This window comes from Gambusia affinis, linkage group LG07 (assembly GCF_019740435.1).
Source record: "Gambusia affinis linkage group LG07, SWU_Gaff_1.0, whole genome shotgun sequence".
NCBI lineage: Eukaryota > Metazoa > Chordata > Actinopteri > Cyprinodontiformes > Poeciliidae > Gambusia > Gambusia affinis.
Window position 1 is genome coordinate 2,009,944 of NC_057874.1, and position 27,721 is coordinate 2,037,664.

At 40.5% G+C, this 27,721-nt stretch overlaps 3 protein-coding genes across 7 annotated transcripts; all 3 read right to left on the bottom strand.

The window, feature by feature from the left end:
• Nucleotides 1-1,156: 1,156 nt before the first annotated feature.
• Nucleotides 1,157-4,036, bottom strand: ghrh (growth hormone releasing hormone). 2 transcript variants are annotated; one of them, XM_044121905.1, is made up of 6 exons: nt 3,880-4,036; nt 3,531-3,642; nt 1,870-1,974; nt 1,594-1,698; nt 1,390-1,509; nt 1,157-1,301 (listed from the first exon to the last, which is right to left on the bottom strand). In XM_044121905.1, the coding sequence occupies exons 1-6, from the start codon at nt 4,007-4,009 to the stop codon at nt 1,295-1,297; spliced, it is 579 nt and encodes a 192-aa protein (XP_043977840.1). In that variant the 5' UTR covers nt 4,010-4,036; the 3' UTR covers nt 1,157-1,294. The 2 variants fall into 2 exon arrangements, with proteins under 2 accessions (XP_043977840.1, XP_043977842.1); XM_044121907.1 differs by having other exon boundaries at nt 3,531-3,637; nt 3,880-3,975.
• A 1,425-nt stretch (nt 4,037-5,461) lies between these two features.
• On the bottom strand, nt 5,462-17,505 carry rpn2 (ribophorin II). Of its 2 annotated transcripts, XR_006371110.1 has the most exons (18): nt 17,399-17,505; nt 16,885-17,132; nt 16,679-16,774; nt 15,945-16,120; nt 15,796-15,871; nt 15,579-15,713; nt 14,947-15,123; nt 14,530-14,648; nt 12,940-13,045; nt 10,179-10,270; nt 9,964-10,078; nt 9,634-9,828; nt 9,460-9,546; nt 8,635-8,730; nt 8,225-8,300; nt 6,920-7,049; nt 6,357-6,463; nt 5,462-6,047 (listed from the first exon to the last, which is right to left on the bottom strand). XR_006371110.1 is itself a non-coding variant. In XM_044122078.1 (17 exons), exons 1-17 carry the CDS (start codon nt 17,409-17,411, stop codon nt 6,032-6,034), a joined length of 1,953 nt encoding a protein of 650 aa, XP_043978013.1. In that variant the 5' UTR covers nt 17,412-17,505; the 3' UTR covers nt 5,462-6,031. The 2 variants fall into 2 exon arrangements, 1 of the variants encoding a protein (XP_043978013.1); XM_044122078.1 differs by lacking the exon at nt 6,357-6,463.
• A 586-nt stretch (nt 17,506-18,091) lies between these two features.
• On the bottom strand, nt 18,092-24,700 carry mybl2b (v-myb avian myeloblastosis viral oncogene homolog-like 2b). Of its 3 annotated transcripts, none has more exons than XM_044122510.1 (15): nt 24,389-24,700; nt 23,898-23,994; nt 23,741-23,812; nt 23,576-23,668; nt 22,581-22,801; nt 22,360-22,492; nt 22,215-22,274; nt 21,581-21,766; nt 21,230-21,502; nt 19,738-19,880; nt 19,544-19,643; nt 19,348-19,458; nt 19,081-19,197; nt 18,861-18,992; nt 18,092-18,773 (listed from the first exon to the last, which is right to left on the bottom strand). In XM_044122510.1, exons 1-15 carry the CDS (start codon nt 24,406-24,408, stop codon nt 18,645-18,647), a joined length of 1,887 nt encoding a protein of 628 aa, XP_043978445.1. In that variant the 5' UTR covers nt 24,409-24,700; the 3' UTR covers nt 18,092-18,644. The 3 variants fall into 3 exon arrangements, with proteins under 3 accessions (XP_043978445.1, XP_043978444.1, XP_043978446.1); XM_044122509.1 differs by having other exon boundaries at nt 21,581-21,772; nt 24,389-24,699; XM_044122511.1 differs by lacking the exon at nt 22,215-22,274 and having other exon boundaries at nt 21,581-21,772; nt 24,389-24,699.
• Between the last annotated feature and the right edge of the window lie 3,021 nt (nt 24,701-27,721).

Sequence of the window (27,721 nt, forward strand, 5' to 3'; positions counted from 1 at the left end):
GTTTTGTAACAACAAAAAATGGGTTAAACTAATTATGGTCAAACAAGAAAGCAACCAAGCAGCATGCTGAAAAGAGTAACACATAGTCACGTCAACCAAAAGGTTAGTCTCTGTTTTTCTCACATATTTGCAGTGTTCCCTGCATAGCTTGTGTCAAACTGGAAACATGGATTCCTTCTGGCCACTCTTCAAGAAAGACCAGAGTTGTGAAGAACACCACCAATATTTATCAACAGATTGCCCCACCTGAACCAAGAGTCTCTGCAGCTCCTCCAAAATTTACTGTAGATATTTTTGGCTACTTCTCTCACTAATGCCCTCATTTCCAGGCCTTAGGTAAACAGTAATCCCTAGGAAGGTTTGCAGTTTATCAATTAAAGAATGCTCTGTTATGTTCAAAGCTTGGACTAATTGCTTTATAAGCTACGCAGCCCTCTGTAAACGTCAGGAAGCTTTAAAGAAATCCTTTAATCTCCTGTGGCAACTATTCAACTGTGTAAAATCCTTGGGTGGACCTAACTTTGCCTTCAAGGCACAGCTCCTCCTCAGAGTTACAGTTTCTAAGATCCTTCAGACTAGCCAGCAGCAATTAAGTGCTCATCTACTGAGCTCATTATAGGGGCAACTTCTCAGAGCAACGCAGATAAAAATGTTGTTCAAGGGTTAATAGAGGAGCCATGTTGTGATGCCTTCCTGAAGGTGGAGTTTCAGAAAAAGCAGAAGTTTCTTAAAGAGACAGAGGCTCAATTTTAAGGCATTATGTTACAAAGTCAAATGTCTTTTAAGACATTTTTGATATTTATAGCATTTTTATAACAATCAAAAGTAACTCTGTTATTTTATTGTGGAATAAAATGCCACTGTAAAATACATAATACTGACCCTTTAACCCTGATGTGTGCGATGGGTTCCTTGGTCTTCTTATTTTCTTCAGTTATGTTTTCTAACAACCCTCTTACACCCTGGTGACCATTGCTTACTTCCAATTGGTTAACCTGGACTTGAGTTCACAGCTTCAGAGCAAAAGAAGATAAATTTGTTCATACGACCCATTAAAATGTTTATTTGCAAAGATTTTGAAATCCATATATAATTTCGTTGGAATGATCCCGTTCTCCCCAGGAATGACACCAACCAGAGGTTGTCTTCACAGTTTTTAATAATAACTATTATTAATAATGTAATTCTTAATAACAACTAACAAAAGACAACATTACTAACTTTATTTGTACAGAATACATTAGATAAAGCAAATGAACCCAATCAGTGATGGCTCCCACTCTTCAGTTAATCCTCAACTTCTGTAGAGAATCAGTATTTAAGTTAGTTTCAACAACAAAATATCACTGAGCGAGGATTTAGATGTTAAAGCCGGAGGTATTTCTTCACCTGGGCCTCATGACGTTCCCTCCTCTGTACCTCTGATCGCTCTGGATGGATGTGAGATCTTCTTTAAACGTCCCCTCATAGATGTCTGACTGACGTTTCATGTAGCTCTCACTTTCATCTCTGCAAAGGAGCACAGTGATGGCCACAATAGGAGTTTGACAATGAAGCTCTGCAGTGACTAACACACTCTGCGCCCCTCCCTACCCGAGCCGTTTGCCCATGATAGTCTGAAGGAACTTCCTGGCAGAGATCTGGCCCAAGACCTTCCTGTAACTGTTGGTAAAGATGGCATCAGCATGACGTTCAGAGCTAAAGATCAGAGAAGGGGGAAGCTGACATCAGTTTTCTTCAATGGACAATTACTTTCTTTTATTTTCAGTGTAAGTAACTTTGGTTTGATTTGCCCACAATTAGAGATTTTCCTCACAGACACATTTTCTTAGTCTTCACCGAGTCTGGCCAAACAACAGCCATACGCACCGCAGTTCCTCTCCGTCCCTCAGAGAGATCCTGTCTTCGTCATGCTGCTCTGCTGGATTCTTCAGGGAAGACGTCATGAGGATGGACGTGTCCCTTTGGCCAAACCTGTCAGACATCACCATATTCTTCCTGAATGTCCGATACTGAATTGCAAACACGCCCTTCCTCAGCTGTAAGCCGCACTTAAGAGTTATTAAATCTCATTTTCATGTTAGATGCTGAACCGTGCTTGGGGTTTACAAAATGCTCTTGTCCTTGTCAAATGACATGTTCTGCTGCCTGAGCGCTGGACAACATGATTAGGATGCGCTAGTGGAACAGTGGAACTACAGTGACTAATTCAGACATCTTGACCCTTCTTTGCATAACAGGAGCAGAGGACAAAGACATGACAGGCAAAGTAAGTGGTGAAAAGTTCATAACAACATTTGCATTAGGCATGAATGTAGTCTTGTCTGTTTTATCGGGGGGTTTTTAACCTGGTTGAAAACTGCTGGATGGGGTGTCGTTTGTAAAGTTACACAGTCAAAGTTTGGAGCAATAAATTGTGTTACTTTTCCTGCAGTAAAAGAAAAAAATATCATATTTTCATGTTTAAGTATCACAGTTTCAAATTAAATATTTAATTATCACGGTAATTTTACAAACTAAACATTTAGCTTCAAACTAAATAGTTAGCACGCTAAATATTTAACTTCAGACCTGTGTCAGAAATTTAGCTTGAAGTTGTGACATTTATAAAATAGTAAATAACACGAGCATAATATGACTTTGAAAAATGCTCCCCATTTTTTCTTATATTAGTTTTTGACTAACTTTACAAACGACACCTCATAGATATCTTTGTTGTTTGAGTTTTATTGACCCAAGATAATGAGATATTACATTGTTTAGAATTAGTAATGTTTCAATAAACATCAATGAAGATACTTCAGTCAGCTGTTATTCTCATTTGTTGTATGCAGTAAAGGAACATTAATCCAATTCAATCCAAAAATACAGATTGAGGCGCTTTCTGTAGAAATGCGGCTGTCGCTCTGGTCTTTTCAAAAGTACTGAGAGCTTGATAACAAGCAGCTGAAGTCAGCTTCCTATCGAACCTTTGAGGGTTTTACCGGCACATCCTGGGGAACAACAGGGCAGAGCAAGAGCCTGCTGCAGAGATCTACGTTTTCTGGCATAGTGACACTGTGGAATTGTCCAGAATGACCTACAGTGTTTCTGGGTAGAGGCATGTTGGATTTTACCTCCTGAACCTGTTGCCCAATTGCCAATAAGTGATAAGTGGATACATATTGAGAAACGTATGCCTTAATTATAAAAATGTCCTTTAGTAAAGAAAAAAAATCAACAAGATTTTGAGTTAAAAAGATGTGCAAAATAATGTAAAAAAAAAATAGAGAGCTTAATTCAGGTGTACACATCTTAAGAAAATTTGACCTGTACCTTATTACGTCTCTTTTAGCTGTTAAACTATCCTTATTTCAACTGTAGAACATTGATTAAAACCAAATACAAAATATTATTGATGAAATTCTGTTTTTTAGTTTCTACCAAAACACTTGATTCGAACAGTGGGGAGGGATTTCCAAAACTTTCAAATTATCCTTAAATTGCTCTATAAAAACAGCATTTAACCAGTTCTGAATGTTGAGACGTACCTGATGGACGGGTAGAGCGGGGAGCCTGACAAAGACACGACCAGGCAGCAGAAGAGCAGCAGCAGCACAGCAGCTTTCTCCATCATCGCAGTAAGTCCTGGAGAACACTGAACTACCAGAATACATGACAGGAGTAGAAATTACATTAGAAAAAAAAAAAAATGCTGAAATGACAGTTTCCCAGCATCAGCGTCACCGCACAACTGAAAAAAAAAAAAAAAAAAAAAACTACAAAAAAACTAAGTTGAGGCATGGAGATGTGCATCCTCAGACACAAAAAGGGAACAGTTCATGTTAGACTCATGTGTGGCTTGTGTGTATGTGTGTGTGTGTGTGTGTTGAGAGTTACCTAGTTTTAAAGCAGATCGAGAGCGTCCCTGCTGAGCCACTACTCGGTACCTTCCACTCTCATCATCCGTCACTGCCGGGAAAAACAGGACAAAAGAGGCAGGAACACTGCTGTTTGCCCCGCTCTGCATCCATGGTCAGTTTATACTGAACCTGGGGCTCAGTCACACCCACAGCTCACATCATCACCACCACTCTCCCTCACTGAGCCCAGCCGGCAACATCAACTCTCTGGGTTGGACTTTTTCTTTTTTCCTTTTGGGCATGACCATAATTGAGTAGCAATTCAGTGCCGCAGTGTATTATGGTTTTGCATAACCATGAATCAGTAAAAGACAGAATGTATGGGGGGAAAAAAAATTATGGATTGCAAACAAGGTGACATAAACAATAATGTTTTGGTTAATCAATTTCATTTCTTTTCATGTACGTTTCATCTGATGTTCCTGGCCTGCAACACAAAGTAAATCCTCGTAGCCTCTATTTCAACTCATCTGTGAGTTGGGGTCAGAGTTCAGATATTATTTGAATTTTTGATATGCTAATGAGCTGCTTCCAGTTGTAAACACAATACCTTGTTGCCACAGTTATGCATTATAACAACTGCCTGGAAATAAAAAGTAGGATGATAAATGTCCAGCAGGACAGCGTGTGTACCTGTTGATTCCTGTTGCCGAGGAGACAAACTTTCTTCTGGACCAAGAAATGGAACTCTATGGATTCATGTGTAGTTCTACAATGATTTACAAATTATGCACTACAAAAAAGATTTTGTTCATTTCATTAATAATATTAAATTTTTTTAGGGTTTAAAGAAATTTGATTGATAAACCATTTCCTCTGAAACAACACCTGGTGTTATAAGTGAATTGTGGATTTTAATGAGAATATAGTTTCTCCTCAACATGAGCTAACTAGTTTAAATATTTTAGTCAGCTAAAATGATTTACTGCTGTTTTCACTTGAGGATTTAAACCCTACTGTTACTCTGCACTACTAGAATTGACCCTTATCCTGTAATAGTCTGCTGTAGCTTTGTTGGTTAGCTTGGCTGCACCACCCTCTAATAAAGACGTAGATGTGGGTGAGCTACGTTACTCAAACTCTGGTCATTAGTGGTATTTCTGTAAACTTCAGAACTAGTTTAAGTTCTTTTACTCTAGTGGCCTTCGACAGGAATGTGACAGGAAAGACATACAAAATGTAAGTTTGCCTTGGACCTGAACACTTACTGTTCAAAATGCTGGCTTTTTTTGAAGACTAAAAACATTTAGCAACTACTTGCTAAATGTTTTTATGCTGTACAGACAGAACCAGTTTTCCTGTTTAAAAAGGCAACATCGATCGGCGATGCACTCAGTGACAGACAGGAGCACAATAAAGATCAAGACTGAATCATCTCCTCCCTTTTGCTAAAACTTTGAAAGAAATGGAGGTTACATATCTGTAATCATTTAGTTATTCATATCTAAGAATCTTTTAAAACCTTTACAAAATATTTTTTAAATTTATGTTCTGCTGAGAGATCATTCAAAATCATTTAGTTACTTTTCACATGAACTAATAAAAGACAAAAGCATAAATTCACCTCAGTTTCTTTATTTTCCACGTCTTCATTACAAAAACATTTTTATCATCAACACATCCTGGGAGCATCTTCTGTAGAAAATAAAAGAGTACCACAGGCAAACCCATCAGCGTAGTTGATATTATTTTGGGTTGTCAGTGCGATGTCCAATTGTTGCTTATTTCTGGAAGAAGAAGAAGAAGAAGCAGCAGCTCCTTCCTGAGGTGAAACAGGACACAGAGCATCAACGAAGAGGAATGTACAAAAAAAAAAAAAGGGACAAAACCCAATTTTCATCGAGAACCCACAAAAAATTCACTGAAAAAAAAAATTCTGCTGTGTTGGACAAAAAGAAAAGAAGTGCAACGATCAGTAGCTCTACCGCCCTCTGCAGGAGAATCCATCAGTTTGTCCCAAGGCGTCTCTGTCCCTTCTGTTTGGCAACAGTCGTACTGCATGTTTAAAACTGTCGATTGGATTCTTGAACATTCGTGCCATTTTTTCCCAGAGTCTGATTTTGTAGCAAACCAAAAAAATAAAATTACAAAATGACTACCATCAGTTTCTTCTTTGAATGTTTTTGTCCTTATTTTTTCTCCATTCTGTGGGGAAAAAGAAAAAAAACATTAGTAATTACTCAGACTGGATTCATCCAACTAGTCAAGCTGGTCATGCGTTTTATAAAAAGTGGATAGAGTCTCAAAAATGTTAAAATAAATAAATAAATAATTGAACTGCAAACTGTATAGTATAGACCACAATGGAGGGATTACTGTGTTGCTGCTATGGACTCTGGTTGTAATGGTCATGATGGGGTGAGTGATTGGGAGATGAGAGCACCACACAGCCATGCACACTGCCACACATTATGGTAAATGCAGTGTGGATGCAGTCTCAGAGAACGCCCTTACTTCAGCCTGGAAGCAGAACCCACTCTTATGTTACAAAAGTGTGGGGGAGGGGGCTTTACCGAAGGCTCCTATACTTTGCCAACCTACTACTCTGCTCTGCAGCAATCCTGAAAAAGGAGTAGAGAGACAGCAAGGTGTGGACAGAAGGGTTAAATAGACAGAAGGAAAACGTCCAACAGTAGGGAAATCATTCACTGAAACCTTCTCCTTGCTTAAAGGGGGTTAAATGGGCTGGCTTAAGAGAGGGCAGTCAAAGTGACCTCTTCAGTCAGCGACACAGGCTGCAAATTGCTCACTCCAGCCCCTGAAGAGCTCTACATACTGATGGGGGGGGAAATTGCCCCCTCTGTTGCTATGCTTCTCTCCTTGTATTCATGAGCTCTTCTTCTGGCGGAGACCTTAGGACTGAAATGATCCTTTGAAGTCCCATTAAAAGGGGAGCTACAGACAGAAAAGGCTCTTTTCCTTCAGGTTTGCAGCTAAGAATTACAAAGAGCAGCAGCAGTGTTCGTCACCGAGGCTATTCTGTCTGGGTGAAGGACTCTCTCCGTCAGAATACTTACCTCTTCACTGCTTTCTGGGCCAGCATGCGGTTCCCCGCTAGGAAGGTTACGCCGCCGATGATTGCAAGGTACTTCAGAGTCTGGAACATGTTCAGGTTGGTCCAGTAGACGTACATCAGGCCCAGCATGGCTGGAACAACAGAAGACTTTAAGTAAATTAAGGGCCACATGATGAACTATATTGTTCTAGGAGACAGAAGAGTCAAAGTAAAAGAATGTGCACCCTTTTCATCTAACTGCTCCCTTAGGAATAAAATGTCATAAACTGTCTTGCAGAATTACTCATGCTGTAATATTTAGACATGTTTTACAAATAAAAATTTGGAACATTGGGTAAACATTTATTTTCACCTGACATCCCTAAGATAAAATCAAGTACAACCAATAACCTTCAGAAGGTAAATAGTCCATAAATTATCAGTCAACCGTCTAGCCAAACACCAAAATGTTTTAACTAGGCCCGGGACTTTAAAACATTCACACCGATTAATTACCCAGAATTTAGCATGTTAAAATTTTAATCACGTTTTTTGCAACCTACAAAAGGTTCTGGATGGAACTTTTGTATTTGCACGTTTCTGCTATGCCCCTAAATCTGAAGCACAAGTGACATCCACAACAACACAGCAATAGACAGCAAAGCTGCTTCTCTTGGTCCACTGAAACTCTGGGAAGCTGAATGGATAGAATAACACTTTGCTCCAACCTGATGGTTGAAGAACCTAAATAACAGATTAAAAACAATAAATATCTTTGTTGCTGAGCTCATACATCTATTTATTCAATCATTTAAATTGAAAATGCCGTGTATTTTGTAGATATACGGTTTTCGATTAAGATGGGATTAATTAATTACAGTCTGGAATTAACTCAAAACTTTTAACTGAGCCCCATTATTAGTTCCAAGATTAAGTCTCAGAAGAGACGACGAACCATTCTCTACAGTAAACAGGGTTAGCTTAGCATAACAACACCAACAAAAACTTTGCAGATTGAAACTAATTAGACTGAACCTGGTGCGTGTTGCAAATAAAATTGAACAATTTCAGACTCCAGATGTGCATAGGTGTTAGAGATGTTCAAAAGACCTGCTGTTCTACAACAGCATCAATACAGACAGGCTGAAAAATACACGCCACACTGTCCGGTCTAGTTGAGTTTGTAGCATTAGAGAAAATGTGACACATTTCAAGAGGCAAGAATCCTTTAGCAAAACAATTTGGGTCTTATTCCATTTCTAGATGATGCTATGATTAAAAACAGCTTTAATCACGGAGCAAACGTGGAAAAATTGTGGGCGCTTACCTGCGTGTCCCAGGTGGAACAGGATGGTGCTTGGAGAGAAACTGAAGTTGGAGATGTTGGCTCCGAGTTTAAACCACTACAAAAGAGAGGAAAAATTTTTACTCTCCAGTCAGAGCGGCAAACAAAAAGGCTGAACAAATGGTTTATTGCTAATAAAATACTATGAATACAACAATACCCAACACTCAGCAGACAAAAAAACAACACTGCACTATTGTGTTCTTAAATTAAAAAAGGCATTATATTTATACTGGACAGTCCCATTGACCATGTTCTTACTGAAAATGGGATTGTGGATATAAAAATACCGAATGCTGTACGAGTTGTCCTTCTAAATGGATTTCTGAACTACAATAGATTGAAAAAAAACAAACAAAAAAAAACACTTTAAACATGTTTTTCAATATTACCAGAATGAGCAGAAGCAGGAGTGGAGACAGTACTAGAGCGGTGAAGGTGTTGGACACCACCGTTGGAGGCTTCTTTTCCGGCTCCCTGAACAAATGCTGCACAGAAAAAGATTTCACACGAGTCACACTGAAGGCTTGTGCTCACTTAGCTGAGGCGTTATTAAGACCAATATCTACTACACTGATTTAAAAAATCTGCCCCTCAACTTTGTTTTAAACATGCCAAACCCATAGGGGGCAGTGTAGCGCACCGCAAAACCTGAGCAGATTATTCAAAACCACCATGACTTCCTGTTAAAAATGAACATGGCCCAGGAGGTTGATTTGTGTGGATAAAAAAATAGATTGACCTACTTTGAAATTGCATTTTAAAATATAAATAGATCAAAATGTATTTATTTCCCCATTCCTGGCTACATGTGGACTAGGCCTTAAACTACTGACTGTTCAATCCGTTCTCAACAGGCACAGAATGCATGTAGCCTCATATGGGTCGTCAACAGAAGCTAATCAATGGTGAAGACAAATACTGTCCAGCCAACTGGTGATATATACACAATTTTTGTGTGCCAGTGATGGACGCAAAAATTTAGCAAGCTAGTTAGCATTAGCAGCTTGTTACCAGTAGCCTTAACCAAGTCAAGAGACACAGGGCAGTGATGCTGTCTGTACACCACTCAAAGTTTTGCCTGACACAGGCCCAGTGTATGTATGTATGTATATATATATATAAGAATTTAAAACACTCTAAGGCCTTAGTTTTAGTTTGATTAATTTAAGCCTTATTAAGGATGTACAGACACTGAAAGAAAACAGACGTAGTACCTGAATCTCTGGTTTGGGTACATAAAGGGTCTTTGGCTGAGCAGCAACTGGAGCTTCTTCTTCTGCAAACTTCAGGACGACATCAGCCTGTTGAGAGGTTAGAAGACAGTTTCACCAACACTTTAGATATGAGAAAACGCCATTTCCAAGAACAAAGCCTGGTTGGACACTGACCACGTTCCACAAGATGGGATTCTCCAGGGTGGCATCTCCAACCATGAGGTAGAGAGAGTAGGTACCAGACATGGAATCGAACTCTGACTTCCGTTCAGCCGTGTCCAACTCAAACTTGTAGAGGTTCTTGCTGTCAGGTTCGGCAACAAATACAACCTCCTGGCCGGTTTTCTGATTGTGCAGCCGGACAAACGTCTTGTAGAGACAACAAAGGTGTTGGGTGTTAACCGCAGTGATGAGCTCCAACTCTTGGCCAACCAGCTGTATAATTTAACGCTAACAGCGGTAATTATAAGAGCAGAAACAACAGCTCAGAGTACAGCTACATACCTGGTGAGGGGTGAGCTCCTGCTCATTGTTGACGTCAACCAGCTGGAAGGACATGGCAAAGTTCTGGTGGCTGTCTGCTGTAAAGGAGCTCTTGGCTTTGGAGGGATACTGCACTCTGCGTTATCAGGCCAAAGGAAGAGACAACAAGTGGTGTTAAACATCTTGCTTCTGGCTGTGCAGAGCAGCAGCTCCAGAGGTCCGCCATGTTTCCTGACCTGGTGGTCTTTGTGCCGATGCTCTGGTCCTTGTCCACCACAGAGAGGTCCATGTTAGTAACAGCAACTTCAGTGGAAACTTTGACCTTCAGCTGCAAGTCAACAGTTTAAATGAAACAAGGGATATTATCAGTTCAGTTCCTTAGGTAACCACAGGTTAAAATGTGATGAGTTTTGCAAAGCCACAAGAAAACAATACAATAACATCAATATCTAGGCTAATTTCCTGTTAAGAGAACGTAACATGTTTTTAAACACAAAAGCATGGTGGGCCGTTGGTGGACTGCCCTAGCAAATTTTCTGGAGAAGACCTACTGTAGAGTGATGACCAAATTGCTCCAATTTTTAGCCCTTTTTCTGAATAGCTCATGACAAACTTTAAATGCAACTGATTTTTCAGTAACCAGTGGATTCCTTCTGACCGAACAGTGACTGAATCCTATGAGGTTTCAAAATAGGTTCTAAAAAAGGGTTGATACCACATAACTACTACTAGTGGAAAACCTTTAGCACTACATGCAGGGTTTCACCAAACCAAATTTAAGACCTTTATGAATAAGATTTAAGATCTATATCTCTACAAACATGTACAAACATCTTCCAGCCAACTGGCAATAAATTCAAACTTATTCATGACAGAAGTCAGTGGAAGGACTTTAGAACTGAGCTGATGTGCTCCATCTTCTTGGTTTTAGTGAGAACTCTGTGGCTCACATCGCAGATTAGGCGCTGGTGGAAAAAGGCCATTTTTGTTGGATGTCAGACTAAAAGAGATACATAATCACTCATGCCATAACTTTTCAGTTTTCTATTTGGAGGGATTTGAAAATCATGTACCGGTTACCTTCCACATCACTATTAATCACTGCTTACAGTGATTATTTAGAATGATGACTTTAATACGTTTTACCTCTAATACCTAATAAATGCCTCTCCAATATCTTAAAACAAAATGTGAGAAATAAGTCTAGGGGTTGGATTCTTTTGCAAGGCTTTGTGTCATAAAACTAATGGATGCAAGGACAAACTGGTTGAGATCACTGGGGCTGTATCCAGAAGTGCTATGACTCATGTTGCATTCTCTATTGAATGGATATACAAATGTGCCGTGATCCAAGCAGACACTAACACACGCAGTACGCCGCTGAGTCAAGCAGCTGTGGCTATTATTAGACCAGTTCTGCAGTGTGTGTATTTGTAGGGGTCAGAGTGTGTGGGTTTGATTTGGAGGTCTTTTTGATGGAGTCATATAAGGAGAGACGTAGTTTAAATTCAGGCCTGATCATTCCAGTTTTCTCTTAATTCCACAGGTAAATATTACGAGCATTAATAATAAATTCCTCATGAAATGAACTCAACAGAAAATGAAGGAATTGCAAAGTTATCCTTGTTCATTTTTATCTTTCTAATAAACTTAAAGTTTTCCATTTTACATTTGCCTGTAATAAAAAAAGTTGGTCAATGGTAAACAAATATATGTTTAAATATAAAGGAAATAATAATAATAAAAAGAATCAGAATGGCTTTTGTCAAAAATGGAAACTAATTATCAAATATATCTGAAATCTGGTACTGGCCAGATCGGTGCATCTCTCTGACCTCACCGCAATTATACAACTATGATTAGATATTTGTATCTTTTTATGCCTTAGCTAACAATAGAATAGTTTTTATAAAACTATCAATGACAGTAATTCTGATTAACCTTAAAAACATTCAACATCTGTTGGAAATGAATACAAGACACAATGCATGTAATCCACACTAAATGTAAGAGGTTGTTTCCTTTTAATAATTTCTACACAATAGCTTTTTCAAAAATAAACATGATTACATATAATTGTTCTTATTATTCAGAGGTTTTGTTCTATGTTTAGAAAACAATGTGAATACTCTGTGGATTTTTGCTTGTTCAATACTGCCTAAATCAATCTGGCTGAAATGTTCCTGTCCATGTAATCTGTCGCCCTCAACCAATCACAGCGGAGCTCCAAAAGTAGAAGAATTGTTCTTTTGTTGCAGAACAAACATTTCACATATTGGTTGGTTTTGACCCAAAGAAAAGAAGCTGAGACTCAATTTGGTGGTGTCCAAAACCAAACAGCTAAAGAAGCTGCTATAATATGAAAAACCTACCCACAATGCAACACTAACAAACAGAATGATTCAGTCTCTGATTATTTTATGGATAATCAGAAATTTAGCAATATTGCTTCAGTTCTGAATGTTTTACTGCTATGTTCTTTTTTTATTTTGAGTTGTACTTTTTCAGTTAATTGACTATATTATGTTTCATATTAATGTTTTGTATGTAAACTTCAAACTGGTAGCTCTTGAAAAATGAAACCCTTTGTTTGAATGAGATGTACAAATAAAGGTGAAATAAAAACAGACTGGCGACCTGTCCATTACTTTAAAATGTAGTGGACTAAAAGTCCATTATAAAGTATCCATTATTAAATCTACTTAAGTAAAGTACAGATGTACTTGTACTTCGTTACTTCCCACCACTGATTAAAGAATATGAACAGACATTTTAGCTAGCATTTTATGCCCCATAGAACAGGAGTTATGTGTAAGCACGTCAATATTTAACACTAATATTTAAATTAAATATAAAGATTAATCATTGGAATCTAATTAACTAATCAACTATTAACTAATCAAATGTGGAGTTATGTATAGTTTCCACAAGCAGAAAAGTAGTTTATAGTCGCCAACACTTGACCTAAACATGGCTAGTTAGTGAAACTAATCGTACCTCAATGTGATTGGCCACCAGTCGGCTGTCCCCAGCCACACCAATAGTGAACTGGTAATATCCACTGGCCGGCTGGCTGGACATGAAATTCAGTTCAAAGACGCCACTAAAAACAGGAAAAAAGAACAACACAGTAAGTGACCAGCAGGACTGCAGCCCACAACCATGTGGGATTCAAGGCAGAACATGGAGGAAACCAGAGCTGCATTAGCTTAGGGAATAGGCAATCCTGTTGTGGATTAGCGTTGCACGATATTGCAAAAAACATATTGGGATGTTAGATGTTGTCATTAAATTGAAAATAATTTCTCCTTATTCATACTGAGGTTCTACATATTTTGCAGTATTGGCATCAATGCATTCATACACATCAGATGATCTCACTGTTTATTTCATCCCTTTTCCAATTTTTTTAATATTTACCATTTTTAGGACATCATTACTCCATGACTTTTGGCACTTAATGCTTTTTTCTTAATTTTCTCATTAAGAAGATATTTTCTAAAGGTTTCTGCTTTTGGCACAGCTGCTTCGGCATTATGTTAGCTAAAGGCTAACATTCAAACGGTAAATGAGTCCAGAGGCAGTTAGGTATGTTCAGAGGATAAAACATTTGAACATTTTCATCAAACTAAAGCTAGAAAACAGCAGTTTAAACTATTATTTCCAATAATAGTAGATCTACGCCAGTCACATCAACAACTTTTGCTGGATGATGAAATGTCCCTGACGTTATTGTGATAAAGGATAATATTGGTGTTTTGAAACCATTTTCAAGTAATAGAGTAATGGCATAATGATTCAAGAACACATTCTAGAAGATCAATAAACTTTGTATTCTAATGAACATTTTACACTGGAACTGGAAAACATTTTAAATATCCAAACTAAATAAACAAAACAACAAATAAAATTAATTATAACAAAAAAAGTTCAAGTTGAGACCAAAACAGACTGAATACTCATCATCTAATTTTTGCCTGAAAGAGAAAATTGGGTGAAATAATAAATCATGCAGATGGAAATTATTGATTAGTCTTAATTCATCATATGATTAATTGATTTATTTCTTATTGGGACAGGCCTACTCAGATCTAGGTTAATTTAGCAGTTTTATTGTAAAAACCCTGTAAGAATTGTTGCTTCACTTTAACTTTTTATCTCATTTGAGTTCCTCTCTTCAGATGAAAGCATTCACACTACACTTTCACAGGAAAGCGTAGTGTGAATGCACCACTATTCTACACAGGTATCCTAGTAACTAGTGGAGTAAACAGTTGAGGGCTCCTGATGTAGAAAAGATGAGTTATGATCGGCTCCATATGCAAGCATCTACTGATAGTGGTTCACAAAATTTAAAGAAATCAGGCCGATCAGTCTGTGCACCTCTAAAAATCCCTACCCATGTCACCCCCAAAGCAAAGTTTCTAGGGGAAACACTAGCAAATAATAGATTTCTTAATATTGATCTTTTTTTTATTTTATTTTTTTTACTTTAAATCTTTGAGGCTTAACAACAATACAGTTTCTTCCTCTCCTCCTTTCTCAGCCACTTTCTGCCTCCTGTGAGGTCTCCTCTGTCATACGTACTCGTTATGAGTGAACGGTGCCTGGTTGAGAACGGAGCTCTTGGAGGCCACAGCGTATGCAGACTCCACCAGAACGCTGGCTGAGGCCAGAGGCTGGGACATGACGTCAGTGACCAGGAGCTGGAATAAAACACCCAGAGCCATGACATCACCACTGTGACGGCGTTACAGACATAAGACTGTTATTTGTCTTTATGTTTCAAGAACATAATGACGTTGGAGGGGTGCCCTCAGTGATGAATAAATAAAGAAAGTCTTAATCAGTCTGTAGGGTTCAGCGTAAGGGTGTGGTGTGTTTGCACGGAGGCAAACAGGATGGAAGGTGGACAGATTGGACAGACTGATTTGAGAGCTGTTGGGAAAAAGCTGTTTTTTAGCCATGTGGTTGTGCACAGCAGGAAGCAGCTAGTGGGCGTACCTGCAGGGTCGGCTGGTTGTGGGACACGGTGGCCGGGCCCTGAGCGCTGACCACCACAGGGACGTGGAAGCGGTTGTTGGACAGGGCGGCGGCAGCGCTCGCCACGCTGAACGCCTCGGACAGAGAGTCCCACGATTTCTTACTGAAGATGGAGTTGACCAGCTGGATGACCTGGTCCTGAGGGGAGAGAGCGGATTTTCAGGAAGGCAAATTTGGCTGCAGCGATAAATGATAACATTGTTGTTTTGAGACCATTTTTCTAGCTATATAACAGTAATGGCATAATAACGCATACTCCAAGATCAATAAACTTTAAATTCTAACATTTAATACTGAAACTGGGAGACATTTTAAATATGCAAAATAAACAATAAATACAATGAATTATAAAATCTCTGTAAATAAAATTGTCCATCAAAAAAAGTTCTATTTGAGACCCAAGTACTGGACTGAAAAGTCTTATCATCCAGTTTTTGGTAGAAAGAGAGAAAAGAAAAAGATGATAAATCATTCAAATGGAAATTACTGAGCTCTTTTAATTTATCATGGAACTAATTGATTTATTCTTTATTATGACAGGCCTACTTTCAGGGGTATCAGAGGAAAAGCTGAGACGATGTGAGAACTCCTACCTCCTTGAGAGGCGGCTCCATATCTACGTGGTCCGACAGGCCGTACGCCGCCGCCACAAACAAGGCGGTGGCCTCCAGCCCCTCCTCAAACTGCAGGTACACACCTCCCAGGTCGTCCAGGCGAGCAGTCAGATCCTGAAAGAGAAAACACATAAACCTTTCAAACCAATTCCACAGCAGCAATACAGCACCACCTAGTGGAGGCTGGGACAATCACCTCAATCTCCTCCAGGATTCCTCCCAGTTCTGCCTGTTGGGACAGGCGGGATGCGGCTTGCAGGGCCGAGATGATGCTGCACACAAACAGGCGGAGTAAGGTAGCGTTCAGAGGAGCTGCTGATTGGACCAATTCCACTTTTCACTTACGCCATGACGTTGTCCTCCTTGTTGATACGCGCCGTGAGGGCGCCGACCACTTCCTGTGAAGCGAGTGGGAGCCCCAAGGAGCTGAGAGCGCCCACTGCCCGGTGGATCTGAGACATGGACGAGTCCTCGCTCACCGCCGCCAGGAGGATGTCCCTGGTTTCATTAGAAACAGGGATCTAAAAAAAGGACCAGGGTTATTTCCACTGCGTTAAATGTAAGACATAGAACACTTCCTATGCAGTTCAATCCTGCTGTGAAAAAAATAGTCAAAATATAATATCAGCACTAATAATGAAAATCTGATCAATTATATGAGTTTCTTTGTATACGTTTTCTTCATGGTTCTTAAATGAACCAGGTTTTTTTGTTATTAGCAGTTAAAGCTATTAGCATGTCACAGCAACAGTCTTCAGTTAGAGGCCTCATTAGATGAGTGGCAAGAATGACTGCCACTGGAGATCCTTCCTACCCACAGCAACACCATCCCCAACAACTCTGAAGATGCGAGTTACAAAAACATTCGGTTTCCTATAAGGACAAATAAGGTGTATGTAAATTGAAATGAAAATTTTGTTAATGCTGTTTATCTTGACAATCTTCTGTAGTGATTGTTTTGTCTTTAAAAATGACAATTTCTTCCTTTTACTGGCTGTTATTTATTCATGTTCTGTGGTCAACAAAACTACGACTGAACTAGTGTGGGGGATGTAAATGAGCAGGATAATAATTCATACCTCACATCCTGAAATGGCCTTACTGGTTTCAGCAGCAAAGAACAGAGAATCAACACTACCGGGATCCAGCTGGGATTTGAGGAATTGGCAAACTTCCTACAAAACAGGTTTATAAGGAGAACCTCATGTAGGACAGCACATGATGAATGGAATCATCGGTGACATTAATAGTTTTTGCTCAGAAGCAGAAGCGGTGAATATCTTACTGTAGGATCCGCAACAGCAGCTCCGAGCTTGGTGAGCCCAACCACAGAGTAGTATGCGGACTGCAGGTCGTTGTACGGTTGGTTCAGAAGATTCTGGAGCCGGCCCACATCAGACAGGGACAGATGGTGAGACGGTGTCAGAGCTTGAGCTCCAGCAAGAGCCAGGCTGAGGAGGAGAACCCCGAATAGCTCCGCGGACACGCAGCCGAAGTTAGCAAGCCCACCACTTGGTCTGAGCGCGTGCTTCACTGTTACATTACATAGAAAAGACACATACACATAACTATATATTTTATTCATTCATTCATTTATTCGTTCATTCATTCAGATACGTCTCGAGCCGATTGAAAGGGTTGCTAAGAACAGGCTAACCTCGACAGGAAGCACCGCAGCGCGTGCAGCAAGCGGCGTTTTCATCTAATTATATAGTTAAATATTCGTTTATAATATAAATTGAATGAACAATACGAATCAGTAGCACATAATGTTTTATTAATTATTAGAATATACTCACTGGTCCGAATCATATCTTGCAGTCTAATGCAGCGTCACCAAACCCACGATTGCTTCCGGTGTCCCAGAGAGAAACCTGTCAGGTTACGGATGACTTCCGTCTCCAACGGTTGCTTTCAAAATAAAAGCATTAAAGCGTAAAAACTGTGATTTATATCCAAATTAAAAAAAAAAAAAAAAGCCTCAAAAACACCTTATTACTTTAAACATCTTAATATACATTTTGGATTTTATGTTCGATGGAGTATTAGGACCCAACTAAGATACTTTTCTAAAATTAAAAATAATAGAGACGCATTACCAAAAATAAGTCAAAAATATTGATATGACGTGGCCTACTGGTAAATTCATGGTTCTTTCTTCAAAATACTCTTTCGTTTGCACAATCGTTTTAAAGTCCTACTACCAATATTTTGATGTTGATGTGTTAAAAGATTAGGTATATCCATTTATACAACCAATACACAGGTAGATTCACAGGTAGCACAGCATTCCTTTTTATTTATGTATTTTCTTCTCAGCCTGGTCATGATCTGTCGTACGTTTATATCAGAACTCAAAGAAAAACGTATCTAATTGGAAAATACCTATATTATTTACGTTTCATCTTTGTTTATAAATTAAATTAGATAAAAACAGCCTTCATTTGTTTTGAGTCCTATGAGGTCAAGCGGCAAAAAAAGAGCCAAACGGGTGCAGAACATACATTTGCTTTTATTCCACTTATGACAAACGGTCACAAGAGTAAAACATTTTAGCCTAAACATATTTACAAAGAGTGCCTTACAACATATCAACCTTTTAAACAGTGCTCAGTGAAGTTTTCTTCTTTAGGCCTCTTGCCTTAAATTGAACAGAATGAACCATTTTTTTTTCTTAATAAAACAAGGTATTGAGCCAACTTTATTTAGGAGTTATTTATGTAACTTTGCAACATGTTGGTTCCTCCCCGCAGGGTGGGGAATCCTAAAAACCACATGATCCCTCAACCTAACACTGACATCTAGAACTTCTCCATACGATGACTAGATATGGAAACTCTACCGAGTGTTTGTAGTTCACATTACAAAAAAATGGCTATTTTCCAGATACATTATCCAACGTAAAACCTTGACTTTTCACTGATTCGTTACTCTTAGAATCACTGTTCTTTTCTAACAAGTATGAACAATAATGGGAACATGAGTCATTTTAACTGTCGGTGTCTTGTTTGTCGTTTCTTTGTTTTCCAGGGAGGCATAAGGATCTCAGGACAGAATCAGAGCCCGGCTTGGTGGATGGCTCTTCAGAGAGCGCAGGTAGCGTCTCGCCTTCTCCGTCATTATGAGCTGGTCTTTAGTTTGCCCACAAACCACCTTCTTCCATTCTTTTGACATCTGGAAATAATAAAAGTATACAAATATGGAAAAACTTGATTTTTGTTTTTTTTTTATGTTCTCAATTCAAAAACTACAGGAACCTACAGGTGCAGGAGGTGCTGCGCTGGGAAAGATGGCCGTGTCGCTCGGTCCCAACAGGAAGCCCTGGTCTAATATGTTTTCATGCCTCTTGCTGCAAAACGACGAGGAGTTGAGACAAACCGTCACCGGTTCTTCCTGCAAACAAGAAGAAGAGACGGGAAGCTCAGTGTTTAAGGGCGCTCGGTCTGCAAGGAAGCCATCGTTCCATTCATTCCCACTTCACCTTGATGCTGCGTTTAACCTCTGCTTTGCTGGATTTGCGCTTGGATGTTGGCACCACCCGGCAGTCCATGACGTCTAGAGCCAGGGACTTCCGAACTTTCTTCATAGGAGGGCGGTGCTGACGTCAAAGCATAGATAAAAGAAATGAGCATTGGTGGGGGGAAAAAATTCTGTTTTTTTTGCAAGGTCACCCAAAACTTAGGAAATCATGGCTGATTTATCGGTGCAGCCCTAGCACCAAGCCTCCAAGGCTTTGCTTGGTTCTCACCATTGTTTTGCGGCGGGGATCAGGCGGCGTTGCCTGGACGACGACCATGTTGATACCTGCCTCTCTCAGGATGACCTCGTTGATGTCGTCTTCGAGGTTCGGAGTCTGAGGCTGAGAAGGCAAAGCAGGAAGTGTTTTTGAAGAAAACTCAAAAACAAGGAGGTGGCGGTTTCTGGAGCCTCAGCGCGGCGCTCACCAGAGGCTGCAGGGGGCCGTACTTTTCCATGGCATTTTTAAATGGCGTTGGCGTCCGGGGGGTTGTGCTCAGCTCCGATTTGTGGTTAGGTGTAACAAACCTGAAGAAAAAAACAAAACAAACAAAAACGTTGGTCAAGCTTATCTGTGGATGGAATATGCAGTCAAAGCCAATCACCAGATTCCACTGCGTACACTGAGTTCTCCTTCTGGGTCAGGGGGGTCTTGTCTCGCTGCAGCGGTGTGGTCACTATGACCTTCTGACTGCACACTGGCGTGGACGTGAGGGAGGGATTCTCCAGGTCATGAGAGTCCTGCTTTGTCCAGAGGTTCAAGAACTGAAACAACAAACAGGAAAATCAGCAGCAGGCCTCAGAACTGTTTGGGTTACTCTCTGCAACATGGCCACTAGACAAGACAGGGTAACAACACATGCAGTTGGAGAATCAGCCGGTGAATGGACTATGTGGACCTCAGCGGTACCAGGTCACGGTAACAACACTTTCAATACTGATGAAAACTAGATCAGTCTGCATCAGTCCTGATATTGAAAAATATTCTATACTAGGTATCAGTGACAATGTGGTTGATCCATAAGGGCAGATCTATTCAGTCTAATTCTATTCTTTGTGTCCTTCATAGGACATCGACAGTTAAAATGATGTGATGTGAGCAACATCATGCTTTCTTTATTTTACATTACATTTAGAATTCTTAATAACACTTTCTGAACCATTTGAAAGGTTGTTGCAGTTTATTTCTTACATGTTTGACTAACGTAGCCAACCTGTTTTTGTCAGTTTATTTATTTTTTTTACATTGGCTGATATACTCTTAATAGCTTGGTCAAACACTTATCAATGTTTATTATTATATTATTATTTAAATAATCTTTTCGAGCTTTAAATCTTGTTATATTGCCAACCTGACTTCAAAAACATACCTGGAGTTTTGCCTCAATTCTTTTATGTACGTTTGTAAACTCCTTTTATTACCATGACAACCCTTCAATTACACAGAACAGCTGGGTGGACCCAACTCTGCCTTTGAGGTGCAGCTCCTACTCAGAGCTGAAGTTTCCAAGCTTCTGCCTAATAGGGTCCTCCACTCAGCTCCTTCAGACTAGCCAGCAGCAATTAGCAAACACCTGGTGAATCTGCTGAGCTCATTATAGGAGTTACTTCTGAGTAAAATGCTGCTAAAAACGTTAAAATGTTGTGATGACTTCCTGAAGGCGGGGTTTAAGAAAGAGAAGAAGTTTTTAAAGAGTGTTAAATGTTTTTCAAAGTGTTAAATGATAAAGTCAAATTTCTTTTAAGACATATTTCACATGTACAACATTTTATAACAACGGAAGGTAACATAGATACTTAATTGTGCTGTAAAATGGCGCTAACTTATAATACTGCCCCTTTAATTTTGCTATACAGGTGTAGAGTTATGAAATTAATTTGTAACTCACTACATTTATCATTTATTATTATACATGATAAACACTGTAAAAAAAAAAAAAAAGAAACACTTTAAGTCAGTTCAGCACTACATTTCTCTATGGGATGATCCTAAACTTCAGGTAACGGCATCAGAAGTGAAAAAAGTGGACCGGTGCATCCCTAATAAAAACATTTTGATTAATGCATATAATTCATTAGAAAACGTGTGAAACCCTGAGCAGCCAACAGCTCACCTGAGATGGAGAAAATGGCAGGATTTTGACCGGAGTGCTCTTGGGCGTCATGGAGTGTGCGCCGTCTGGAGACAGTGTGACGCGTCTCCGACTGCGGCGGGTCAGTATGGACGGCGGGCTGATCCCCCCGGGGGAGATGGGGATGAGTTCTCCCCTGCTGCCTTTGCTCAGCTCCTGCAGGGCGGAGCCCTCCAGGCGGAACTGGTGGCGCTCGGGGCTGGGGCTGTCCTCCGGAAGGTCAAAGGCCGCCAGGTTGCACCAGCCATCCAGGTCCTGCATGTGGGACAGAGGGGACGATTCGTCTCGCTCAGCATGTTTTGAACTCATGTCTGCTGCAGTGGAGATCCTTACCCCGTCCACCATGTCGAGCACTTCCTTCAGGGCGGGGCCAGTGGGGGAAAGGAAACCGGAGCTGTCCACCACCCAGTTGGTACTGCTGGCTTCCTCGCCAATGTCAACTTCCATCTTGATGCCTGAATCGTCCCTCGGTGAGGAGACGGCTTTGGATGGCTCTGCTTCACTGGCAGCCGGCGCTTCCTGCAGCTTGGTTAGAAATAACAGAACTCGCTGATAGTAGCTGTTAACTAAAGGAGACATTAGTTCGGTCTGTGTTAATATTTACACAGTTACAGCTGCATGCAGTAGTACTCTGTAAACCTTAAACTTCAACACATCTATCCTGTTAGTAAGACGGAGTATCAGGGTCACGCTAAGAAAAGAAAATAAATACTATGAAAAAAAGAAAAGTGTCCTGATGCATGGCGATGCAGACGGTGTCCAGTAGACTTCCCATAGATTTGACCTTTTTACAATTGCATTTGTCAGATCATGATGGAAATAACTTCTGGGTTCATTTATCGTCCAGTGAAATTAATCATGACAGGCCTAGTATCATATAATTTCCACATTCCAAACAGAAAATACATGGTGATAACATGTTCTATCCATGCTCAGCCTTGCTGAGCTAAATGTAACATGTTCTCACTGGAAGCTGGTCTTTCTGCTCCATTTCGCTGGTTGAAGCATCCTGATAGCTGCTGCCCCCCTGGGTGACAGAAGTCAGGACAGTGGGATCAGCACCACGCAGCACCAGCAGGGCGGCGCTGAGCATTGGGTTGAGGTGAACGTACCTGCAAGTCTTTATTCAGGCGAGCCAACAGCTCTTCGAGTTCGTTCGGCCTGAACACCTCTCGGGCGTAGAAGCCCATCTCCAACTTGCGTTTGATGGTGGAGTTCCAGTGGTTCTTGACGGCGTTGTCCGTCCTGTCAACAGAAACCGTAAAATGAGATCGTTGGGGGATCAGGCAGGCTTTTCCAGAACCAACATAAAGGACTTTTGGAGTCAGCGGACCTTCCAGGCAACAGCTTGGCGATCTCGGCCCAGCGGTTTCCCAGCAGGCAGTGGGCCTTGTAGATGACGAGGTCCTCCTCGGCTGTCCATGACGACTTCTTCACGTTGGGGTTGAGGTGGTTGTGCCAGCGCTCTCTGCACTGCTTACCCAGCCGACCCTTCAGATGCTTGGCCACCATTGCCCACTGCTTGTTGCCATAGAGATTCACGAGCTCGATGACCTGAAGGGAGAAATGTGCGGGGTTTCTTTTTATGTTTTTACAGGACAGTTTTTACCTGTCACAGCCTTGCAAAATTGTTAATGTCCCTGGAACTATATTTTGTCAAGTTACAGCCAGAAACCTCAATGGACACTAGGGGTGCACTGATAAATCAGCCCTCATTTCCTGAAATTCAAGTTATTGTATCGTTTATCACTTATCATGATAAGAATTTTGATTTATTGTTGTCACGATAAATTTCAATTAATGATGTTGAAATCCCCCCAAAACAGTTTTGTCTGGATTGTTAATTTGACTATTTTTCTTTATTTAGGGTATCAATAAATTTGAAAATGCGATTAAAATCAGGTACTGTGAGCAGATTAGTGACACACATCACACTTTATATGTGACTGGTGTGCTAGGGAAGCACATTACAAATTTTCTAGAGTACTACTTGTGGTGTTTAGGACATGTTGCTGTACAATATTGTCTCAGTTTCTCAGATATTGAGCTATCAGGATGTCAGGACAGTCATGAAGATACATGACTGCATACAGCAGCATTCTTTAGTCTAATCTTTAGATTTGCTGCCAGACTGACTGCTGCAGGAGATCCTTGCAAAAGTATTCACACACCTTTCAACATTTTCACAGGTTACCTGCATTACTGTATTTTATCAGAACTTTCTGTGATAAAATACAGATGAACACCACCCTCCACCTGAGATACGATGGGTATATTGGTGTCTTTTCCGTTTAGTTTGGGTCATTCTGTAAGCAAAACGCTGCCCACCTTCTCATCCTCCTCCTTGGTCCAGGGACCTTTAACCAGCTCTGGATCGAGGACCTTAAACCAGCGGTGCTGGCACTGCTGCTCTGTGTGATTCTAAAACAAAAAACAGTATGCTCAGGATTTTAACTGTGATGCCATAAAACATAAAGATCTTTAGTCACTCACTGGGATGAAGCTGGCTATGTGTTTCCAGTCACTGGATCCCAGTTTGTGGACCAGCGCTTTCAGCTTGTCATCCTGCAGACATCAACAGGTTTCAGGCCGGATGTCCCGCATGGAGACACATAAACAGAGCCAAACGGGGACATGTCCAAACAATCACCTCATCTTGTGTCCACTTCACCTTCCCCTTCCCTCCGTCCCTGTGCTCGGCCACATCAGAATCAGTGTCCTGATGCATGGCGTCGTCTCCATCCTCACTGGAAACCAGACCGAAACACAAAACAACAAAAGACATGGATAACAGATTAGGAGAACAAGTTTAGCGAGTTTAGCTGTTAGCTGGTGACCGGAGGCTAAATGATACATTTCCAGAGACGACTATTAGTTTTATCGTGCTTTTGAGATGAAAGCAGGGATTTCTCTTCTCTCTGATTTCACATAGAAAGCGGTTGATGGAAAACAAAAAAGGCCCAGTTAGGGTTCATGACTCCGGAAAAGGGCGGCAGCTCAAAAATTAACTTTCGGGTTCACTTAACTATGTTTATTCAGGGAGCGTGATTGCTTCTAACACTGTTGGGTGAAAGAGAAGCTCCTTTAGACGAGTAATAAACCTCCACAGAATAACCCAGACAGCAGTAAAGAGTCTCTTACCCGCGCGGCCACCAGGACATTTCCCTCTGTTTTCTTCTAGTTTACAGTCACCCAGTGGTTCTGCCTGCCGCCGCCGCCGCAGCACGTCATGTGCAAATGTAATAGGAAAATATCACGACGTTCACTGCTTTATTAATATTTTTAATGTAGCAGCCAGCAGCAGTGGAGGTGGTTGGAGGTTTGAGCTGGACTGTGCAGCCTGGAAACGATCAGCTGCAGCGGAACGATCATTCCGTCCGCGCTCTGCAATTTCTATCTCGCGCCCTTCTCCCCGAACGGCCAGATCTGTGACGTGGCTGCGCTGCGGATATGCGCAGAGAGCCAAATGGGAAGAGGGAAAGTCATCTGTTCGGACCTTCAAAATAAAACAACACACACACCTACACACACAGTTTTGGTGCAGTTTTCTAAATCTAACTGTTTATTTACATACATTCACAAACAAAATTAAGAGACATGTCAGTAATTCATAGGATAAAAGAACAATGTTCATGGCCTGCAAGTCTGAATCTGGTGCATTTTTGCTTAGCATGTTTTTTCTTCATTGATAGGAAGTCGGATTATCCAAACAGGTAAACCACATTAATACAATATTAGTGAAGAAATACATTAAATGACCACTGAACAATTATTCATAAAATATACCAACATTTTTTAATAAAACACTCAGAAAGTAATATAATGTAGGAAATATTTATGTATTTACTGTTCATTTATTACTATGATTTGTTCTTGAAATGGTCACTTATTTTGGCTAATGCTATTATTTATTAAATTTCATCCAAACTCAACAAAGATTCCAACCACAATAGTCAGCTAAAATCACAATAAGAAACTGAATCAATCATAGCTAAATGTTCTGTACCATGACAGCCTCAGGAAATGACAGAAGATGAAGAGACGCTGATTTCTGATCCTTTAGGTTCTAGACCAGGGGTGGGCACTCCTGGTCCTCAAGGGCCGCTGTCCTGCAACTCTTAGATGTCTCCCTCGTCCATCACGCCTGAATCCAACAGCTGATTCACCTCCCTATTGCAGTCAGGTTCTCCAGAGTCCTGCTAATGACCTCATTATTTGATTTAGGTGTGTATAAGTACAGATACATCTAAAAGTTGAAGGAGACCGGCCCTCCAGGCCCAGCCCTGTTCTAGCAGGTCTGCAGTTCCTCTCCTGATCCATTCTGTCTGGCAATCCTATTCAGAGGTGCTGAGATACTAAAGCATCCCTAAAACTGGGCTAGAATCACCACTGCATGGTGGTATAATTTGTTAAAATATATTTGTGCCTGGTATTTGTGAAGCTGAAGAATAGAATCTGAAGCATTTGTGAAGGTGTCAGTAGTTTTGTGTCTGTGAGTGACAAAGAAATATACATGGTTTTTTTCATACTCATGTACGTGGATGGGTTGAGCACCATTGACAAAAACTGTAAAACTGTAAATGTAAGAGTTCTCTCATGTGTGACTCAGAAAATATAATTCAATTACCAACCCCAAAAAATAGAAGGAAGACCACCTGCGGTGAAAACTTTCCCCTTTCTTGTATTTGAATTTCTGTAAGTATTTTGTGAACAAAAGTTTTATCAACATTAGTGCGAGATATCCTCCTCACAAAAATTATTGGAATTCTGGTGAAATTCCAAGAAAAATTTTGAAACAAACAAAATAGGAGAAATGTGCAAGTTTTAAAACCAATACCTTTTCTTAGGAACGTCTTGATCAAGAAGGTTTTCTTCAGGATGGAGTTATGAGTAATTTAAAATTCAATTATTTAGAGTTGTAACACAATTACTGTATCTTGAACAGCAGACGAAGAAACAATACAGGCAGAATTTAAACTCACTTCACTTCAAAATGAGCATACATCTTCCTCCTGCGAGCCACTCTCTGTGGTTCTGTACTCAGAGGAATCATTTGTGCTCAATAAACTGTAACATGCTTAGAATCATCCAAAATATAAAATATTAACTTTGGGCTCTTTTCTGTTCTGCTTGCCTAAAGAAACGAAGTCAAAACAGTTCAAAATGTCTTAACAGAATAAAATCTTAGCAGTGATTGACCAAAAGATTTAATTTACTGATGGGACATTAAATGATTCTTTAAATTACCTGTCACTAAAAAAAACGGCTACCTCAAATCCAACTTTTCTAGTGTCTGACCACTTGAAATATCAAGGCTTTTATTTTGAAGGAGTGCCTGGTTTCTTAGATCAGTGAGACCATTAGGTTTGCATGAATGGAAGTTCGTTGCCAGTTGCAGTTTCTTCTCACTCTCCAAGGCATCTGTCCAATCAGAGAGCTGGAAATTCCTAAAATGACTACTTAAAGACTGAAAGGAATTAAGCACTAATCTGTTGTTGAAAGCACAGCATGTAAATAATGAATCATCACACAATATACATAGAATATCAGTGCTGGAATGGTGGCTAAGGAGTAATAGGCACCCAAATTAAAATCTACCAAAGGCCCTAAAAAGCTTTGGGCTGGCTCTGGTTGGGACTGGCTTAACAGTAATTGTTAATTTTTTAAAAATTCTTCTGTATTTTATTTTATGGTCATTTAAATAGAAAATTTACCATTAAAAAAAGAAAAAAAAAAGAAACCACATTTCCTTCCTTCTAGACATACATATATTAAAACAGACATAGCGACCCATAAAACAGGAAGTTGTAGTCCTGTACATTTATACAGAAGTTTTCAGAGCCATTGATCGGCTTGTAGCAGGTCATTTCCCCCTCCTGATGACCCGCTCTCATCCCAGCTGCTTCAATTAACCAGCAGCTAAAATCCACCAGCAGCTGACTGAACTGTTTCCTGCCTCAATGGACCCAATGGAGAAAGCTGTTGTCTTCAAAGGTAAGGTCCATATTTCAGAAAGCGGCCTCATTTCCATCTGATTAGCCTAAAGGTTTCATTCCAAACGTTTCTCCCTTTCTAGACGTCAAAAGTTACGAGTACTCTCCGTCGGAGTTGGACAGGGCCTTTTTCGGGGAGCAGAGTTTCCTGTCCGCTTCCTCTCTGGACCAACTGTCCACGTCGAAGCCTTCTAACGCCGCCGGAGCGGACGGGTTTGACGGCAGGTCGTCCATCCTTGCGTCCCTCTGCCTGTCGTCGGATGCCATTTCTCCTTCCGTGGTGTTTCCACCTTGCGGTTTCAACATGAAGGAGACAGACTGCTGGAACCTCTCCATCCCTCCGCAGGGGAAGTTCTCTACCCCCCGCGTGCTTCCCAAAGAGCCCCGAAACTCCGTCTGTTTCGACCAGTCCCACGGGTTACTCTCGGCCTCACAGGGCTCCTTGGATGTCTCCGTGATCAAGTCGGAAAGCAACAGCCCC